Raw genomic sequence first — 19,618 nt, 5'->3', positions numbered from 1 at the left:
TTGGGAATGGGTTATCCAGAGATCACACCAATGGCCTGGAGCTACAATTCTTCCTTTATTAGAAGCAGTCTACCTCTTTCTTGGGTTGCCTTTTCCAGAGCCTAACAGAAACCTTGTTCTCTCAGGTGTTTTGCAAGATACCTTGCTTCCCAGGCCTTTTGACATCCTTGGCTTTCTCTTTGAAGAAAGCGTCCCCGAGGCTAGTTTGGAAAAGAAGCTGAGTGAGTGGGGGTCGACCAGTTGGCTGCGATCGAGCATCCTCAGGGCAGGCCCTGCGGGCGGCAGCTGTGCGTGCGCCGCCGAGGGTGGTGGCGGCAGGCACCCCGCCCTTGGCCGCCGCCTCGGCGCGTCAGGTGTCGTGAGAAGCGCGGGAGGGGCGGCCGCGAGCAGCGCCCAGGGAGATGACTGGAGCCGACTTCCCAGAAGCGGCGCACGCAAGGCACAGCTCCGCACGCAAGGGGGAGGCGACAGCAGAAACTTTTCAACCCAACCGTTTGTTGGCGTACAGAGCCGCCTCCTCCTCCCACTCACCGCCCCCTCTCCGGTCTGGTGCTCCAGGACTGTCTCTGGCGCCCAAGCTTGGATCACTGCCTGGGGCGACCTGAGCTGTCACGCGTGTCCAGCAGGTGGCAGAGTTCCTGTCGTTTCAACGCTGAAAGCCTTGCCTTCTGAGAGCTTTGTGTGCAGAAGGATGTTGCACGCCTTGGGGCGGGAGAACTTTCAAGGTTTCCAAATCTCAGAGGTAGAGATCTGTGCACACAAAGGGCCGCGGCCGCGGGGCCAAATGCTTTGTAAAACCTTAAGATAAAGATCAAGGCAAGGCAAACCAAGCTGCCCTGATATTAAAATAGCAAGTTTCTTTTCCTGGCTCGGTGCCTAAGGATCATAAGCAAGGCACTAAACTCGAGTCACCTGGAGGAGGAGGGCGTGCTCTTGGTTGAGCTTTGCTCCAGCGCGCAGAGGCGTTGGAAATTCTGTCCCAAGCTCGGTTCTGGGGAAAGCGTGGGGGTCTTGACTTGGGGATGGCGGGGGTGGAGGATGACTGACGACAAGCCCTCGTCGCCAAAGGAAAACTTTACAAGGCGGATCCTAACAAAGCTGCCAGCTATTGTTTCAGGAGGGTCCCAGCCAGCAGCGCGGACTTCCCACTGGACCACCCTGGGTCACCCTGAGCACGGATGTGAGACCCAACTCACAGATCTGTGGATTTTCGCAGTGCGTCCCGCCCCTCACGCCCCACCCCCTAAGGTCCCGCTTCCTCCAGTCTCTGCCCAGTCCTTAAAATCCCCGAGTAGAGGGATGGCGCATCGCCTCTGGGGTGCGTTGCAGACACCTCTGCGACGCCAGCTTGAAAACTGCCAGCGGGCTGGGATTTAACTCCACTTTATCAACTCCCACCCCTGACCCTTCTCAACTGCAACTCCAACTCCGTGAGAAAGCCCTGTCTTTGCGGAGTCCCAGGTGCAAACTTGAGACACTTTTGTCCCTGTCCTCCATCCTAATCTAAGTTTAGGCTCTGATTGAGCCAAGAGTAGGTGCTAAAGCAGCGGGCCTCAGGTGTCTAGGCCTCCGGGTCCCTGGGGGACTCTCAGGTTGAAGCCTTGCCAGAATCTGGGCAGAGGCTCCAGAGCTTCTCCCAGACCCTGCTGCTCTACACCGCTGGAAACCACGCTTCATCGCAGGTCAGTCTGTCCGCGGAGCCACCTTCCCGAGGTCTCTTCAAGGCAGTTCTTGAAGATCAGGGGTGGGGGTATTAGGTACTTTTAAAGAAACCTGCCTCAGTGTCTGCCACCCACCGGCAATGTGTTGGAATTCTGGGAACCGTTAGGCAGCTGGGGATTTGGAAGCCGATAGGTATCTGCTGGAGGCTGGGTTGGGTAGGAAACGTAGTTTTAAGCATCTTACCCAGAAAGCTAGCCTTTACCTGAATTATGCACTGCCTCCTCTCTACTCAGTCTCAGGGTAAACCCCCATGCTGGGGCCGAGACACGGGATGGAGGGCACTCTTTTTTTCCTTTGCACACCTGAGTTTCACGATTTGCCTTTGTGTCCCCAGCATGGCCACCAGCCTTAGTGCAGACAGTCCACAGCAGCTGAGCTCGCTGTCTACCCAGCAGACCACTCTTCTGCTACTCTTCTCCGTCCTGGCCACCGTGCACTTAGGCCAGTGGCTGCTGCGACAGTGGCAACGGAAACCGTGGTCCTCGCCCCCAGGTCCCTTTCCTTGGCCACTGATCGGAAATGCGGCGGCCGTTGGCCAGGCGTCGCACTTGTACTTCGCTCGCCTTGCAAGGCGCTATGGCGACGTTTTCCAGATCCGTCTGGGCAGCTGTCCCGTGGTGGTGCTGAATGGAGAGAGTGCCATCCACCAGGCCCTGGTGCAGCAGGGCAGCATCTTCGCGGACCGGCCGCCCTTCGCCTCTTTCCGTGTGGTGTCTGGTGGCCGCAGTCTGGCGTTCGGCCACTACTCTGAGCACTGGAAGACGCAGCGACGCTCGGCCTATAGCACGATGCGTGCCTTCTCCACGCGCCACCCGCGCAGTCGCGGTCTCCTCGAGGGCCACGCGCTGGCAGAGGCTCGAGAATTGGTGGCAGTACTGGTGCGGCGCTGTGCCGGCGGCGCCTTCCTCGATCCAACGCAGCCGGTCATTGTGGCAGTGGCCAACGTCATGAGCGCTGTGTGCTTCGGCTGTCGGTACAACCACGACGATGCCGAGTTCCTAGAGCTGCTCAGCCACAATGAGGAGTTTGGGCGCACAGTGGGTGCGGGCAGCCTGGTGGATGTGCTGCCCTGGCTGCAGCTATTTCCCAACCCGGTGCGCACCACCTTCCGCGAGTTCGAGCAGCTCAACCGCAACTTCAGCAACTTCGTCCTGGACAAGTTCCTGAGGCACCGCGAAAGCCTGGTGCCCGGGGCTGCTCCTCGAGACATGACGGACGCCTTCATCCTCTCCGCCGAAAAGAAAGCGTCTGGGGCCCCTGGCGACGATTCCTCCGGGCTGGACTTGGAGGATGTGCCTGCCACTATTACGGACATCTTCGGAGCCAGCCAGGACACCCTTTCCACCGCGCTGCTGTGGCTGCTCATCCTCTTTACCAGGTAAAGCCTCCGGGAGGGCTGGGCCGGTCCTTGTTTTCCTCCTTTGAAAAAAGGAGTGCCGCTGGGTGCAGGGTTTGAGGTTTCGCGCTGCGTCGCCCCCAACCCCCAATTCCTCGAAACTGAGATCTCAGGTAAGATAAGGCCGGGTCCAACTGGGCAGGCCAAGACATGTGCTCCCCCTCCAAGTGTTGCCAGGACTTTCCAGCATCTCTGATGTTGCGCCCCACTCCCAATCCCCTTTCCCCCGTGACAGGGAACAAATGTATTAAGAATCCTTCCCCACCAAAAACAAAACAAACAAACAAACAAACAAAAAAACAAAAAACAAGCAAAAAAACAAAAAACCCAACAAACCAAACAAATAAGAATTTTACTGTGCCGGCCTATCAGCTTTGATCCTTCCACGGCTCAATAGAAGCAAAATTGGACCGGTTCCAAGTTTAAGGGGTGTGCAGTAACTAAACACAGCGCGCACAGCGGGTACCGGGGAGGCTGTCCTTTTCTGGCCCTACTTCCAGCTTCGGGCAGGGTTCTCTTACCAGGCTAAGGAAGCCAGCAGAGGTCTGTTCCCAGAGGACAACCTAAGAATAAGGTTTACCTCGAGGCTAAGCAGGTGGAGTCACTTCTGTGGCGTGCCATCATCCTCTAGAGAGGAGTCTAGGTGCTGGTGGGAGTCTTGATCTCTGGGCCAGGGAGCAGACCTCTATAGCGCAAGGCTGAACACCAGGATTAAGCAGCGCCCCCACATCCTCCTCCTCGCACTCAGGTGGTTTAAGTAAATGAATCCTTTATGGGAATTTGACAATTACCTATTATTTACCTAAAATTCAGATTTACCTTGTATTTTATCTAGAAGCACTACTTGTTTTCCTAGAGAATAAGACAGCGGTTCTCAACTGGCGGGTCACTCGACCCATGTCGCCTAAAACCACAGGAAAACACAGATTCATTTCAATGCATAACAGTAGCAAAATTACAATTTTGAAGTAGCCACGGAAATATTGTTATGGTTGGGGGGTCACCAAAAGAGGGTTGCAGCATTAGGGAGGGTGAGAACCACTGCCCTAAGAAGTGCTGAAGATGCGCTCACCTGTGAATTTGTCACACAGGATCTGGTTCCTATTGGAATTCACACAATTCGTATTTCCTTAGATCTGCTTTCGCATTTTAAAAGGGAAGTATATTTAAAATAGCTTTTCAATATTAAAGTCAAATCGTGGAAACATAATGGGACTAGTGAGATGAGGGGGCAGAAATTCTCTTAAAGGGCATTGAACCTAAGATTAGGAAAAAAGGTCTTCCTAGATTGTATCGTCAGGTCTTTCACATCCCAAGATAAGCGGGTACTCTTTGAAAAAAGAAAAAAAAATTTATTGAGCTGTATAAGTTTTTCTCCATGTGTTCCAAAGAAATAAAACCATTTCAGGGTCACTTTCAATGAAATAAAGGTGACATTATTTTTCCTTTTCCTGAAAAGGCTATGTAACCAGAGTGGGCAAATTACGATGCCCAGTTAGATACACATTTTATTGATGCAGTCGCCACTGGTACACCTTAAACACTGAGGCATCTCTCCAGCCCAGATTTTAGCAATTTTGATGGCTACATAATATCCTGTTTTAGTTATATACATTGATATAATCAGGTTTAACATTAATTAATGCAGGTTTTGGCTGCATTGTGAGTTTTGAGCATTGCTATGATTAAACATCATTATCCCTTTTAAGCTATTTTCTGAAAATAGACTTCTAGGTATGTAATATTGGATTTAAAAATGAGAGGTTAAGGAATTGCCTTTATAGAGTTTGCTGTGCAGGAAGATTTTGAGTTCCAAAAGAATTGTCCCTGTTCCTAGCAAAAGCAGTGCAGACCTATAATGGGTACCTCATATTACAAGCTGGGTCTCTGCTTTGTGAGTTTAGGACATGCGAAGCGTCATTTATCCACAGACCAATAATACTTTATAAAATAGAAACAAGGAATTGCCTAAGGATATGAGGGAAGAAAAATAATTTGCTTTCAGGGTAGCATTTTAACTTCTGTGGGTCCAGGGCCCTTTTGCCTTTGTAGATTTCTTTATAAAACATTGAAAATATATTTTATAACTACACTGATATAAAATGAACATGCTAAAATGTGTATGTGAACGTCTAGCTGTAAGTCCATTTGTTAGGTCTGTAGGTTTTAAAAGATAGGCAAATATTTTCCTGGGTGTCTAAAATGTATACTCTTGTGCATTTTTAGACTATTAAAAACTGGAGAGTTTTATTTTCTCACAATGGGAGATAAATCCTAGACTACAAGAGGCTTATCACAGAAAAATAAAATTATTGTTTAACTTGTAGGACCGAGTGTGAGAAATTAATAACCTGTTTTAGACTTTCTTTCAGAAATTGTAATTCAGTCACAGACCTAGATACTTTGTGGAATTAAAATAGAAGTGTAGTGTGCTGCTAAGGAAAGATGAACTGATTTTGTTTCTCTCTCTCTCTCTCTCTCTCTCTCTCTCTCTCTCTCTCCCTCCCTCCCTCCCTCCCTCCCCCCCTCCTTTCATACTAAAATCAAAACAGATACCCGGATGTTCAGGCCCGCGTGCAGGCTGAGTTGGACCAGGTTGTGGGGAGGGACCGCCTGCCCTGCATGAGTGACCAGCCCAACCTGCCATATGTCATGGCTTTTCTTTATGAATCAATGCGATTCTCTAGTTTTTTGCCTGTCACCATTCCACACGCCACGACCGCCAACACCTTTGTTTTAGGTTACTACATCCCCAAGAATACGGTGGTTTTTGTTAACCAGTGGTCTGTGAATCATGATCCAGCCAAGTGGCCTAACCCAGAGGACTTTGATCCAGCCCGCTTCCTGGACAAGGACGGCTTCATTAACAAGGCACTAGCCAGCAGTGTGATGATATTCTCAGTGGGCAAACGGAGGTGCATCGGCGAGGAGCTGTCTAAGATGATTCTGTTTCTCTTCATCTCCATCCTTGCTCATCAGTGCAATTTCAAGGCTAACCAAAATGAGTCCTCAAACATGAGTTTCAGTTATGGCCTGACCATTAAGCCCAAGTCGTTTAGAATCCACGTGTCTCTCAGAGAGTCGATGGAGCTCCTGGATGATGCTGTTAAAAAGCTGCAAACTGAGGAAGCCTGCAAGTGAGAGGCCGGAGGGAGCTGGAATGTTTAAGGAAGACCCATCTCATTAACTGGGGAGGAAATAGATTTTTCCCCCCAGCTTCATTTTGGCTTCAGCTCTCAGCAGTGAATGGAAACCAAGTGGTCTGAAGGTGGGGCATGCTCACCAATTCACGGCTCCTCTTGGACCTGTGCTGGAGTTCCTGGAAGTATTTTGGAATTGAAGAGCAAAAGGGGCCAAGGAATTTGGAGCCTGTTGTTTTTTGGGTTTTGTTTTTGTTTTTCACCTAAACACATGCACACATATCAACATGTATGCACAACTATCTAAGAAAGTATTTCAGTAATTCTGCCTTTTGGGGTAGATTTGTGAGGGAACTTCTATGTGCAGAAATTGACCCCACAGGAAACTGCAGTAAGCAAAGGCTTAGGATATACTCAAGATTCAAAGACATGTGATTCGTGTAAAAGGTAAAAACCGGAAGTCCTCTTACCAAGAGACAGCTTGCTTAGAAAAATGCTTCAACTCCTTTATAGCCCTGGATGAGGCTTTCTGCCTGCCTGTAGATGGGCCTCCCACTTTAGAATGGACCATAAAGTCAGTTGTCCCCTAAGAATTTATGGCTGATTTAACAACTGCAGTAGGTTTTAGAGATTAGCGAATTTAAAGGTAAATTGTTTAGGTGGCAAAAAATGTTTATAAGTTAAAGCCGAACCTCATTTGGGTGCTCAGATGAAGTATTCCAGTTATAAGAGAGAAAAAGATTTGCCAGGCTAGCTTATGGTTTCAAGTTTGGGATTGTAATGAACTGGTTTCGGTAATAAGTCTGATAAACTAAAAACGGAACCCCGTGTTCCCAAATAGTACTCAATGCATATTAAATTGTACACAATTGCTCATAAACATCATATGAATATTAACTATTCAATCAGGAAAACACTTGAATAATATATTTCTTATGTCATATTGCAAACCAAAAGGTATAATCAGTTGAGTGGAATTTGCCCCATTCCAGGAAATGAGCCTGACTAAATCAATCCGTTTTGACATCAGGAAACTGAGTAACAGAACAGTCTTTTCTTATTTATAGTTCATACAAGGGACAAATCTCAAAACCAAACCAGCAAAATATGTTCTGATCTGGTAATTGTAGTTACAACACGGATGCTTCTTTTGGAATTGACCCCATTAATAGGTTAAACTTACAAATTCTTGGCTTGCTTCGATTTTTAAATTAGTTTAAAATCCATCTTGATTATTTCGTTCCAGTTGAAGCTAGAGAAAATATGATCATTATCTCGCAGAAGGTGAGAAACCTAACCTTTGCCTAAGAACAAATGCCAAATGCAAAAATAAATAAATAATAAATAAATAAAGGCCATGAATGTTCTGGGTGTTCGGTAGAGACCATATGATAGGAAACTCACTACAACCAGTAATTGGTCGTTTCTTTTTCCGTGTTCTTACTATTGTTGTTGTAGTTGTTTTTTAAGTTGAGTATTAAGGTCTGTGTGTCTTTTGTTTTTGTTTTTAAAGTCAGAATCTGAAGATTGTCTTGGGAGGCTGTTTAACAACTGCTTCTTGAGACAGCAGAGACGCCTAAAATTGGTTCTTTTATTTAGGATGGCACACCACGATGAGCAGCCACAAGCTGAGAGAGGAGGAATACAGTATTCGGATTATGTAAACAATCCGAAAGCCCTTTGAGAAGGGTTGGATGGGTGGAAAAGTGGGGACAGGGCCCGTGGGGGGTTTCCCATTTCTGTTTTCATTGTGATTAGCCTGAACAAAAGAAGCCCTCAGCACTCAGAGAGCTTACTGCTGGCTCTGTTTCATTAGGCTTCTTGGAATTTTCGTATCAAAATTACAAAGGAAGGGGTGTGTGATGCTCTCTGTGTGCAGAGGCCAGAGGCTGCAAGACAGAGAAAGCATGAGGAGAAGAGAGATGTCTAAATGGTCCCCATTCACTCCAAATTAGTTTCCTGAAGTATAAAATTTGAGGCATGAATGTTTAGACAAAAGGAGTTTTGAGTGGCAGGCTTTACCTTCAAGTGTCTCTTAAGAGTGGCTGGAGCCCTGGCCCTTTCCTCCTATCTCCCCCATCTATTTTGTGGTTGGAAGTTGAATTATAAAAAATACAATGTAAAATTTAAATTTCTCCACAACAGAACCCCTTGAATGTGATACACAGGTTGTGTCAGTATTTTAAAGGCCTTAATTTCAACAAAAATTAACTCTATTCAATAATTTTTAAGTTTTTCAGACATTTTAAAAGCATGCACCTTAGTAAGACTGGGACGGTGATTTGAGCTTCCATGGCCGTTTTACTATGAGAAATTTACAATAGTGAAAGTCTTCATGTATCCGTCTGGACTCCTTATTAAACCAACCAGACCTGGATGTTTTGTGAATGTCGGGGTCATTTTCATCTGATGGTTTCAGCAAAGGAGAAAGTAGAGGGGGCTACTTTGTTTACTATATTTAGAACCTAGTGAAAGGAAGAAGGGTGCAAGCCAGGAAAGAGTAATAATTGTCATATTTGGAAGCTCGAATAGATTGCAGGCTTAGTCAGAAAGCCTGCTTTTGTTTCTGCCACAGAGCGACTTCTTTTGCTGGTCACCATGTTCATCAGCGTATCTACTTCAGGCCAGTGCGGCAGAAGCATGTCTCATTAAATGCCTCATCTGCACAGTAAAGCTTGGTCTCTGTCAGAGCGTTGCTTTTCTCCCCAAAACAGAAACAGACGCCTCAGGTGTGTTTGATGGATTAATCACAAGAGCTCATGCCCCAGAACTTAGCCTTGACTGTGAAATATTAGCACACTCTTATATATTCCCACCAGGGCTGTACTGGATTAAGCAGATAGATCACCATGTATGCTAATTAGTATGTTTTTAGCTGTGACACAGTTGTATGGTAAAAGGTGTATGTTACCAGGTGATAATAACCCAGGAATAACTCCCCATTTAGCTGTTTCTTGTGTTATTGTACTTTGTCATATATGTTCTTAACATGTATATAGCTGATACAGTGCACACAGATCCTCCGTACACAGAGTTAACTAACATGCAGCTTCTACCTTTGATATACCACAATTTAAAATGTTCTCTCTTCATTATCTCTCATGAAACATTGTTACCTAAACAATAAAACCCAATGTCATAATTCTATGAATTGTTTTTTATGTTACAGGAAATACAGTCTAATTGGTCATTTAATTCTACTATTATCATGTGCCTTGCATTGAAACACTGTGGTATACAGTTCCAGCAGTCCCTACATGTATTAATTCAGCTTTCACACCACAATGTGGTGTGTACCTGCCTTCAACATTGTTAGATCCCAGTGCATTACTCTCTAATGTTTAAAAAAAAAGAGAGAGAAAATGCGTTACAAACATTTTCTTTGGTCATCCCATATTCTAGCCTGTTTTCTCTTTTACTTTTCCCAGTTTCTTAATTCAATAGTTTTTCATCATCCAGTTTTCCAGCAAATTCATGGTCTTTACATTACTAAACTTGCAAAGACCAACAAAGAGTTAAACTTATAACTTTGAAAGACTGGATTGAATTCTTACCATGCGGGACCTAGCATTTCTGCTCTATCTGAAAATGCAGGCTGCGATTATCTCCACCCACAGCGTGCTGGTCCTTTCTTTGAGCGTGCAGTTCGTTTAGTTTTAGGATTGGTTAGTAAGAGTACTTGGTGCCCAGTAGAACAGGACAGACGAGAAACTTCTCCCATGCACGATGTGGACATGGTTTTCTGAGGCCCTGTTTATTTGGTAAGTGACACGGTGTCCCAGGACCCATAGCCTGGGCCTCACTTCTGCACACATAGGCCTCAGGGCCCTGCAATGCCAGAGGTCCTCACTTCTTCCAGACAACCACTCCTGTTATTAGAAAAGCAGGAAAACAAGCAGGAAAGCCAAGACAGTGCTTCATGCCACTGATACTTTGGCTGGGAACATCAGGTCAGCAGCCAAAGGGATGGCTGTGAGTTGGGCTTGAGGAATAGACGCTCATTTTTCAGAGAAATGATAAAAGGTTCTTGGAAAATGGTCATATCCGTTAAGGACAAGTAAGAGAAATAATTTCTTGGTGGGAAAAAGCCTAAAACCTCCATGGGATCAAGTTTTTTGTTTGGGGACAGGAAGCGGGAGAGAGTAAACTCAATTCATCGAATAGAGTTCAGGCTTGATGCAGGTGGGCGTGAAGGCAGCTCTGGGCATCAGCCAGATAAACTCCCTGGAAGCTCAGAAAGGCTATTCTGGGGGGCACTCCACCTTTTTGCCTATGTGCTCCAGAAACTAACTGGCTTTTAGCTCTCTCTTATTCAAGTTCAGTGAAACTTTGCTGTATGGCTTGGGTGTCTTAGTTAGTCACCCGTGGGAGAAGAGGAAAAAGAAGGAAAACTAAATATATTCAGATACAAAAACAATTCGGTTGTATTTTGGATTAAACTATTTGGGGGGTAAGGGATGGCTCACCATGCAAAGTGCAAGCATGAAGTCCTGCATTTGGATCCTAACACTCACACAAAAGCCAGGTGTGGCCATGCCCATCTGTAACCCTGGCAGTGGGGGATAGACACAGGATAAGTCCAGGGCTCGAAGGCCAGAGCAGCTGGAACAGTGAGCTCTGGGTTCAGTGAGAGATCCTGTCTCAAAAAGTAAGATGGAGAGGTGACTGAAGAGATCCCAATGCTGTCCTCTGACCTCCAAATACGCCCATGCTAGTGATCATGCACATACAGGCACACATAACAAAACACAGGAGAAATCCAGGCAATCTCTAAGCATCAGTTTATGTTTCGAACTCCTTTACCTGACAAGACAAGCACAAACTTTAAGAAGAAATGGTACTATTGCTTTTTAGCTTGTTTCAGGTAAGAAAATAGAAGGCACGACTACTCAACAGTTAGTTTTGGATCAGAGTACTAAAATAAGCTTGAGCACACTCTAGTATGGCAGTCTTATGGGGGTAATATAGAAAATACTTTAGAAGCGTGCTCTTCCGGATGGTCTCTGAAAGCTTTCTGCTGCGCCTTGGTACTATCCACCTCTTCCCAACTGGCCTGTGATTGGGACTAGAAGGTGGTTTGTCAGCCTTTGAGACTGTGATCTTCAGTCACGGCAGTTTCCTTTCTTTCAGGGGACATACTATTGCAGATACACTCTAGTGGTTCCATTTATTTATTTATTTTTTAAGTAAACAAGTTGGCAGTAGTAAGCCCCGGGGCTGTGTGAAGCTCCCAGTATTCTCACCCAGTGCCGAGGGGAACACAAAATGATACAGTGTGACCCGATTCCAAGGCATTCTCCTACAGTGAGGAAATAAGTACCTATTTTCTAAATGTTTATGGTGGCTCTATTCATAATTCATCCAAACTCCAAGTGACATTTCTTTCAAAGGTGATTAGCTAAGGTGAATGCGGTACAGCCATACACTAGGATAGGACTCAGCAATAAAACTGAATAACTGTGCATGAACGCAGCTTCTGGATGATGGCCAGTTAACATTGGTTAAAAAAAAAGTCAGCCCCAGTTGCTTGTGGTGGAGCATGTCTTTAATCCCAGCACTTAGGAGGCAGAGGAAGGCAGATCTCTGAGTTCAAGGCCAGCCTCGTCTACAGGTGAGTTCCAGGACAGCCAGGGCTACCTAGAAACCCTGTCTCAAAAGACAATAAACAAACAAATAAACAAACAAGCAAAAACAAAAACAAACAAACAAACAAACAACCCCCCAAAGCCTCAAAAGGTTATCAATATGATTTCTTGCAATAAGTTCACTGATGGAGAAGGGTAGATTTGATTCTTCATTATGGAAATAGTTACATGGCCATATAATTTTATTATAATGAAAACAAAAGTTTAAAAAGTTAAAAGGGGTTGTTGGCCTAAGTGAGCTTCCAGGGGCTTGATGTAGGTTTCCAGAGTGCATGGCTACTATTTCTGCCTAAGCAACAAGATGGACGCTCTGAGAGGGGAGGTCCAGCCCAGGTTGGTGAAGAGGGGCCAAGGCCTGTGTTGACATCCTTGCTATTTGGATGGTGTGTATTTGTGTGTGTGTGTGTGTGTGTGTGTGTGTGTGTGTGTGCTCATGACAGATTCTCCAAGTTCAACAGGAAATGGCCTTTGGGGTAGAACCTTCCACAGGTCAAAGAAATATTTTTAATGCCATTACGGTGTTAATTGTGTACAAACCAGGCACTGTTATTGGCAGAGATATATACAGGGAACCCCAGGCTCTGAGCTCATGGAGCCAATAATCCTAGTGGGATGAATGGGTGGGTGGACGTAAGCATAACATTTCCAGTAAGTTTGTGATACAATCAATAAACAGAGTGGTGTGTGTGTGTGTGTGTGTGTGTGTGTGTGTGTGTGTGTGTGTGGTATGTGTATGTGTGTATGAGTATATATATGATGTGGTCAGTTGTGTGTCTGCATGTTGCGGGCTTGTTTACAATGAATACTTAGGGAAGGCTCCGCAGGAGGCAACAGCAAGGGGCAAACGTTAATGATGTCAGCTTCATCCTAAGTTGTCCTCATGAAGGAAATGCAGACAGGGAGTCAGCAGACAGCACACTAATACCCACAGCAGTAACAAAAGGGCTGGCTACACCCATTAACTTGATTTCATAGTCACTTAAAATCTGGGTAATTTGAAGTAAAATTGTGTGAGCACGCCCTATGACAGATGTTGTGGGCAAATCCTTAATCTGTCTTGGCTTCTGTTTTTGCCAAATGGCGTTGGCGTGGTCCAGACCATTCCCTGACTTCGCTGGCTCACTCTAGGGAGGAAAATTCAGACAGCAGGCTTCAGGAGCTAATGTCCTTTTCAACAATGCTTTTAAAAGTATATGTTATGGTGGATCCTGGTACATGCTGTAATCCTAACCCTCAGAAACAGAGGTAGGAGTCTATTAGGATTGTCCAGAGGCTATTCTCTACACACAGTGAGTTTGAGGATCGCCTCCACTGCTCCAGACCCTCTCTCTGAGACAAAAATCAAACAAAAACAGACAAAAAGTGTGTTCTAATGATCTTTGGGATTGCTTAATGCTGTATGTACTGACCTCCTCCAGACTGACTCTGTGAATCTTTTTTTTTTCTGGAATACTCAACACTCTGTGCCATATGAACACACTTTTATTACATATGGCTGATAAAGACTGCCACCAAATCCCACCTGGTGTGCAGAGACTGAGTTGCTTGGGGGTGAGACTGTATGGGAGAGCACAGGTCCTCTGCTGGTCAGCAGCCTGTGTGGAGGCTTCTCTTTTTCTGTGTGGAGGTTTACTTTTTTGTTTGTTTCACCCACACAGTTCCCTGGGACACCAGGCGTCAGGTTACATCTAGCTCTGCGAGGCCTCAGGGAAGGCTGTGCTGAGGAAGTTCAGGGTGTTCCTCTCCCTTCTGTTCCCTTGGCTCCTGTTTCCCTGCTGAGCTGATACAGACAGGCTAAAGGGCCACCTTTGTTCTCATACCATCTCCCTAGGCTCTCTTTTCTCGGATTCCACAGACCCACAGGAAATACTGCTGCTCTGAGTCTGAGTTTGGCCTTCACACCTAAAGGTAGCCTGGGGGACGATGGACAAAGCAGTAGAAGAAAGGGGACGATAACTCATTGTGTTCTGCAGTGTGGAACCATCCAGGAACCAGTTGCTATACAAACAAGGTAAGCTCGCCCTTCCTCTTCTAACTTCAAACCTCTGGCAGTGGCTCTAAGAAGATCTATGGAGAATTTGCTATCAGAAACCAACTACCTGTTTGTCTTCCCCAAACACATCTTAGAGCTCATTTTCTTTCCGACAGTGTGTTGGGGGTTGGACCATTATGTAGACTTGCCCCTGGCTTTGCAGAGCACACTGAGTTCTTTCTACTGTCTGCTAAGACTTGCCCCTGGCTTTGCAGAGCACACTGAGTTCTTTCTACTGTCTGACTGGAGTGTAGCTCTCACCTCAGTGAAGCTGCTCCCAAGCTCCCCTTTAACACCTATTGGTTCCCTCTTCCAGGCTCTTTCAAAACTCCAACCCTGCTCTATTCTGTCTCTGTGGGCCAATCCCAGCATGTATCTCAAGACAGCCTAAAGTCAACATGATTTTGTTTTGGGTTTGTGGTCTGTCTCTAGTTCCATCCCACTCCTCAGAGTATAAATTTGTATGTCTGCTTCCCCCACTACAACAGAGCTTGAGAGAACAAATGAGCTCACCAGAGTTTGTACGATCATCCTTCCAATCTCCCCCTGCCCCCCCAGTCCCCAACAGACTGAGAACTGCCATCCCAGGAATGATGTCTCTACAATGGCTTCTTCTTGCAGGACTAAGCATGAAGCCTTGACCTAAAGACTTATGGAAGGATAATGAGCAGTTGAGTGTGGTTTCTTGTCGACTTGGGATGCTCTACTCTGGGAACCTCCACCCCTTCTCCTAGTCCATATGGTCAACTCATCCTGATCTGGCCTTCACCCGTAGGGGGACAAGCCAATACCTCAGGTGGAAAATAGACTCTGGTCAAAAGAACAAGATATGAAGTAATCATAGTTATGTTTAAATTGAATTTGCAAGAACTAAAGTCTCCCAAATACTGCCATCATAAGTTGTATGCTTTCCTGAGTCATTCCTCTGATATGGCAGCTCCACGGGCTAGCACACATCTGAAATCACATCAGAGGTCAACAAACTATGGTCCATGAACCTAATGTGGCCCACCACCTGTGTTTATACAGCTTTCAAGCTGGGAGTCATTTTACATTTTTAGATGGTTGAAAGAAATCAAGAGATGAATAGTATTTCACGACACAAGAACGTTTTTATGAAATTCAAATTTTTATTTCCGTGAATGAAACTAGCTGGAACACAGCCACATTAATTTGTTCTCTTATTGCTCACGGCTGCTTTCATGGTACAATGGCAGAGTTCAGTAGCTATGACAGATACCACATGGCTTGCAATGCCTAAAATATTTAGTATCTGACCTTTTACAGAAAAATCTTGTCAACCCTGGTCTACACGATCAACTTCTCAGGGCACTGACTAATAAGGATAACAACCTCTTCATGCTGGGAAGTATGTTTTGGTTGGCACAGCACTTCCATGTGATTGTTTCTGCCTGAGTCTTGGCTGGCCTTGGAGTTGTGTTAGCACCCAGGCAAGCTGAGGCTCCCTGAGAGAGAGATACAACGCCCCCCACCCCCGCCCCCAGCCAAGATCCCCGAAGGAGGCACCAGGGAACAAAAAATGTGTCAATTACGCTTTCCACAAAGGCAATATCTCAGACTCAATGTTGAAAATGTTGGCTTTGTATCAGAAACTGAGGAACCCAACCACTAGAGGGCAGAATTCAGACCCATGCGCAGATGTTGTGGGTATTTATCCAACACCCACCATTCTTCCGACTTGCTAATAGAGTCTTGGGTGTAGGCTGTGTAGACTTTTTAAGGCTCTTGAAAACTGTCAGTGACATAATAGCAATGAGTTGCGCTGAAGTAAGGTTTGTGGCTTGAGGTTTTAAAGGCCTGTTTTCTTCTTGATTCGGACCTTTTGATATTTTTAGGGCTAAATCCTTACTCTATTCTACTTTTAACCAATAAACAATTTTATAGATATAATGGGGTACAAGGTAATGACTTGGCATATTGTTTATTGACTAGTGATCAACTCTGTAACTTGCACAGACTTTTTCATTTCTCTATGGGGAGAGCATTCAAAGTCCTCTCTTTAAATCTACAATAGTTGATGTTACTTGTAGAAACTGAGCGGGGGGGGGGCATGGGGGGGCGGTCTTTGGAGAGTAGTAGAGAGAGTGTGTGATGGGGAGAGATCAGTTAATAGACATGACATTGAAGTTAAGAGAAATAATTATTGGTGTTCTATGGACTCCATGATTTTATAGCTTCTGTGATGGGCTATAGCTTCAAACTTTTTGCATGTAACCTAAGACATTTGATGGCATCCATCAAATATGTTTCATACGTCAGTCTAACTGAGAAAAGATAGTCTAATCACAAGGGGTACTCTGAATTGTACTTTGGAAAATTCTCATGTGTTCTTACTGTTTTCAATATAATTTACATAATTACAATATAATTTTATATACAGTGAGGTTCATCCAGCCCATTACTTATTCAACATCTAACTTATGTTTCTAGGTGTTATTATAAAGTGTTATGAAATGGAATGTCATATAAACAAGCAAATACACTCACTCAGAGATGCCTTTTCTATTTGAAGAAATGTATTTAAACATCCCTAACAGGGTTTGATGAGTGTTTGAAGAGAGCTATGGATTAAGAGCTTTGGGAACAATGACCAAGAAATACCAAGAGCTTGTGGGGAGAGGACACTTAAGAGAGGCTCCAACAAGTCGGGCAGTGGTGGCTCATGTCTTTAATCCCAGCACTTGGGAGGCAGAGGCAAGTAGATTTCTGAGTTCGAGGCCAGCCTGGTCTACAGAGTGAGTTCCAGGACAGCCAGGGCCTAGTTTCGAAAAACAGAGGGGTGGTGGGGGTGGTGGTGGGGGAGGCAGGGAGGGAGGGAGGGGGAGAGAGAGAGAGTCCAAAAAAGAGGTATCATGATGTCATTTGAGCTGAGCTGAAGAAGACAATTAGCAGTTTGTCAGAGAGATATAATGTTGAGGTGAGAAGGATGGTAGGAGGGTTGTGGACAGCCCTGGAGAATCCAGTGGTGACATAATTCTAGAATCCTAATGGACACTGCAATGCTGCCACCTTATGGTGCTCAGGAAATAGCTTCAGGGTGAGTGTGCTTAGGGTTGGTCTAGGTGTGGTGGGGGATTCGTGTATGCATCTATATGGGCTAAAGGGGTGTGGCAGGAATTGTGGGTACTTATTCAACCCCCACCATTCTTCCTACTTGCTAACAGAGTCCTATAGACTTTTCAAGGCTCTTGAAAAATGTTAGAGGCCTAAGGCTAATTGTCATACACTACATGACTTGCTTTCTTGGGAATGTGAAAAGAACATTTTAAAAGTTGGGGCTGTATGGGTCTACAGAATAGATTCATAGTTGAGATATATTTTAATGGGTTATATTTAGGGACATGCACATACTGATTTAACAGGGAGAGAACAAACAAAGCATGAAATGTTTGTCTGAGGAAAGCCCTGGGGAAGGAGAAAGACAAGATCTCTGATCTATCAGGACATGATACCGAATTTCATAGGGCTTGTGTAGCGTGGACTTAAGGGCTTTCTTAAGTTCCAGTTTTCAGATCCAGTTTTTTCCATGTTATGAAAATGTGTGAATTTGCTGTTAAGTTTAACCTTTTAAAGTGAGTTTTTATTCCTGGGGACATTGAACTTTATAAGCCTCAAGTTTCTAGAGTAGTATAAGTATTCAAGTAAATGATGCGCGCTAAAACTTTAGCTCAGTGGTCGCTGTGGAGAAGCAGGGAACAAAACACCCACTTCCACAGCTGGAGTAATAATTATTAATTGGGAACTTTAGGCCTAGAGGCTGGAAAAGCAAGCAAACAAGACGTGTAAGCATAGTTTGCCAATGGAGATTTGGAAATTCAACCTATAAGAGAAACATGTGGACCACAGAACTGAGAATTAAACCATCTGGTCCACAGCCTGCAAACTGCCCTCTCAGAGGATACTTAGAGGCTCATGGGAAGCCTGGAAAACACTGTGGATCAGACTTGGGTCCCCAGGCATCCATGCGACCTTCTCCTTTCCTCCTTCATGTAGACTGTCCTTGAACTCATTCAATCCTCCTGCCTCAACCTCTCACATTCTGGGATTACATTCATGAGACATCAGATCGATGCTTGGTTCAACTCCTGCTATTATTTTTTTCTGACAAGGATTTTTTTTTTTAAAAAGCATATGTGGAGAAAATAATCGAAAGGTCTGTAAGTGTAATTATACTTACAATTATGTAAATGCACAAGCATCTCCCAAGCCAACACACTGCCAGTTACGTATCTTTTCTCTCAAAAGTAGACTTGGATGTGTATTAGGTTCTTCCCCTTCAAATCCATTAACATGTGGAGTTATGTAAACGTAACATTTGTCAAAATGGATATTACTGACAAATGTAGTGTACTATCTGAAAGAATGAAACTGAAGATTTACATCTTCAAAATCTATAGAAGGACTCAGAGCTTTATAATGGGACTGTATTATGCCAAGCTCCTTTTTTCTATACAAATGTCTGTAAGTCACCAGCCAAAGCAAACAGACAGAATACAACTTCCTACTATAATAAGACTTCGATTTTGTTTGTTGCTTCTATACTGTGACATCATTGACATGGAACTTTATGGAAAACTAGGTAACATGTAAGAAAATATTAGTAATATACTCAGAGAGATGACAGAAATATATAGGATGCAATGAACATACACCATGAACATAGTTGATATGTATTCATCTATGACAGCTGTTATCTTAAATGTGAAAATGTGGATGATCTGTAATAGCAACAAAAAATGAATTAAAAAAAACCCTGACCTATGTCAACATTTTTTTCAATACAGGATCTCACTATGTAGTTCTGACTGTCTTAGAACTCCCTCTGTAGACCAGGCTAGCCTCCAACTCACAGGCCTGCCTCTGCCTCCTAAGTGCTGGGATTAAAGGCATGCACCAGTGTATCTGGCCCTATGTCAATGTTACATATAGTTTAAAAGTAAAGTCCCAGAGGCAGGTGTATCATGCTAACACGGGTTAAAAGAAATCTCCAATGGATACATTAAATTTAGCAACACCAAAAGGTAGTTAACACTCAGATGAAGATAGACATATTTGTGAAAAGGTAAATATCCAAGAGTATGTGTATGAATCTAACAACAGTCTCAAATACATCAAGGAGAAGTCATTTATAGTTCTTTAAGTAGTATTTTAAGGCTTAGTGACTAGGAGTGCTCACTAAATCTCTAGCACCCATGTAAAAATGGACGTGGAAGCACTCGTCTATAACCCCAGCAAGTCATCACATTGGTCTTTGGCCTCTTTGAGTGCACACCTGTGTTCTCTCTCTCTCTCTCTCTCTCTCTCTCTCTCTCTATATATATATATATATATATATATATACACATACATATATATATACACACATATACACACACACACACACATATATATATATATATACATATATATATCCCACTTTTAATAGCAGATAAATAAAGCAATTAGAGACTCAGCGTTGATACGGAAGATCACAGCTGTTCTAGCAATGCTCTGGGTCTAATTGACATTTGTGGGACACTCTACACAATACAGTACAGTACACTTTCTTTTCTAGATCACATGGAACACTCACCAAGAGAGGCCGCACTCCAGGTAAAAAAATTATACAATTTTAAAATTATAAAAGAAAACTATTCAATATAGGCTCAGCCTACAGGATAAT

General features: G+C 44.4%; 1 protein-coding gene across 1 annotated transcript; it reads left to right on the top strand.

Moving 5' to 3' along the window:
• Positions 1-1,543: 1,543 nt before the first annotated feature.
• On the top strand, positions 1,544-9,387 carry LOC110312728 (cytochrome P450 1B1). The gene is made up of 3 exons (XM_021186571.2): positions 1,544-1,682; positions 2,057-3,100; positions 5,671-9,387. The coding sequence occupies exons 2-3, from the start codon at positions 2,058-2,060 to the stop codon at positions 6,257-6,259; spliced, it is 1,632 nt and encodes a 543-aa protein (XP_021042230.1). The 5' UTR covers positions 1,544-1,682; position 2,057; the 3' UTR covers positions 6,260-9,387.
• The last annotated feature ends 10,231 nt before the right edge of the window (positions 9,388-19,618 follow it).

The sequence above is a fragment of the Mus caroli genome, chromosome 17 (genome assembly GCF_900094665.2).
Source record: "Mus caroli chromosome 17, CAROLI_EIJ_v1.1, whole genome shotgun sequence".
In the NCBI taxonomy this organism is placed as follows: Eukaryota; Metazoa; Chordata; class Mammalia; order Rodentia; family Muridae; genus Mus; species Mus caroli.
The sequence above is the reverse complement of the archived record's forward strand: the minus strand, read 5'-3'. Positions and strand labels throughout refer to the sequence as shown.

Excerpts from the sequence above, each read along its gene's own strand:
- LOC110312728 (XM_021186571.2), top strand. The coding sequence starts at position 2,058 with ATGGCCACCAGCCTTAGTGCAGACAGTCCACAGCAGCTGAGCTCGCTG. Across the intron at positions 3,101-5,670 it reads CTGCTCATCCTCTTTACCAG|ATACCCGGATGTTCAGGCCC; the intron begins GTAAAGCCTCCG and ends AAATCAAAACAG.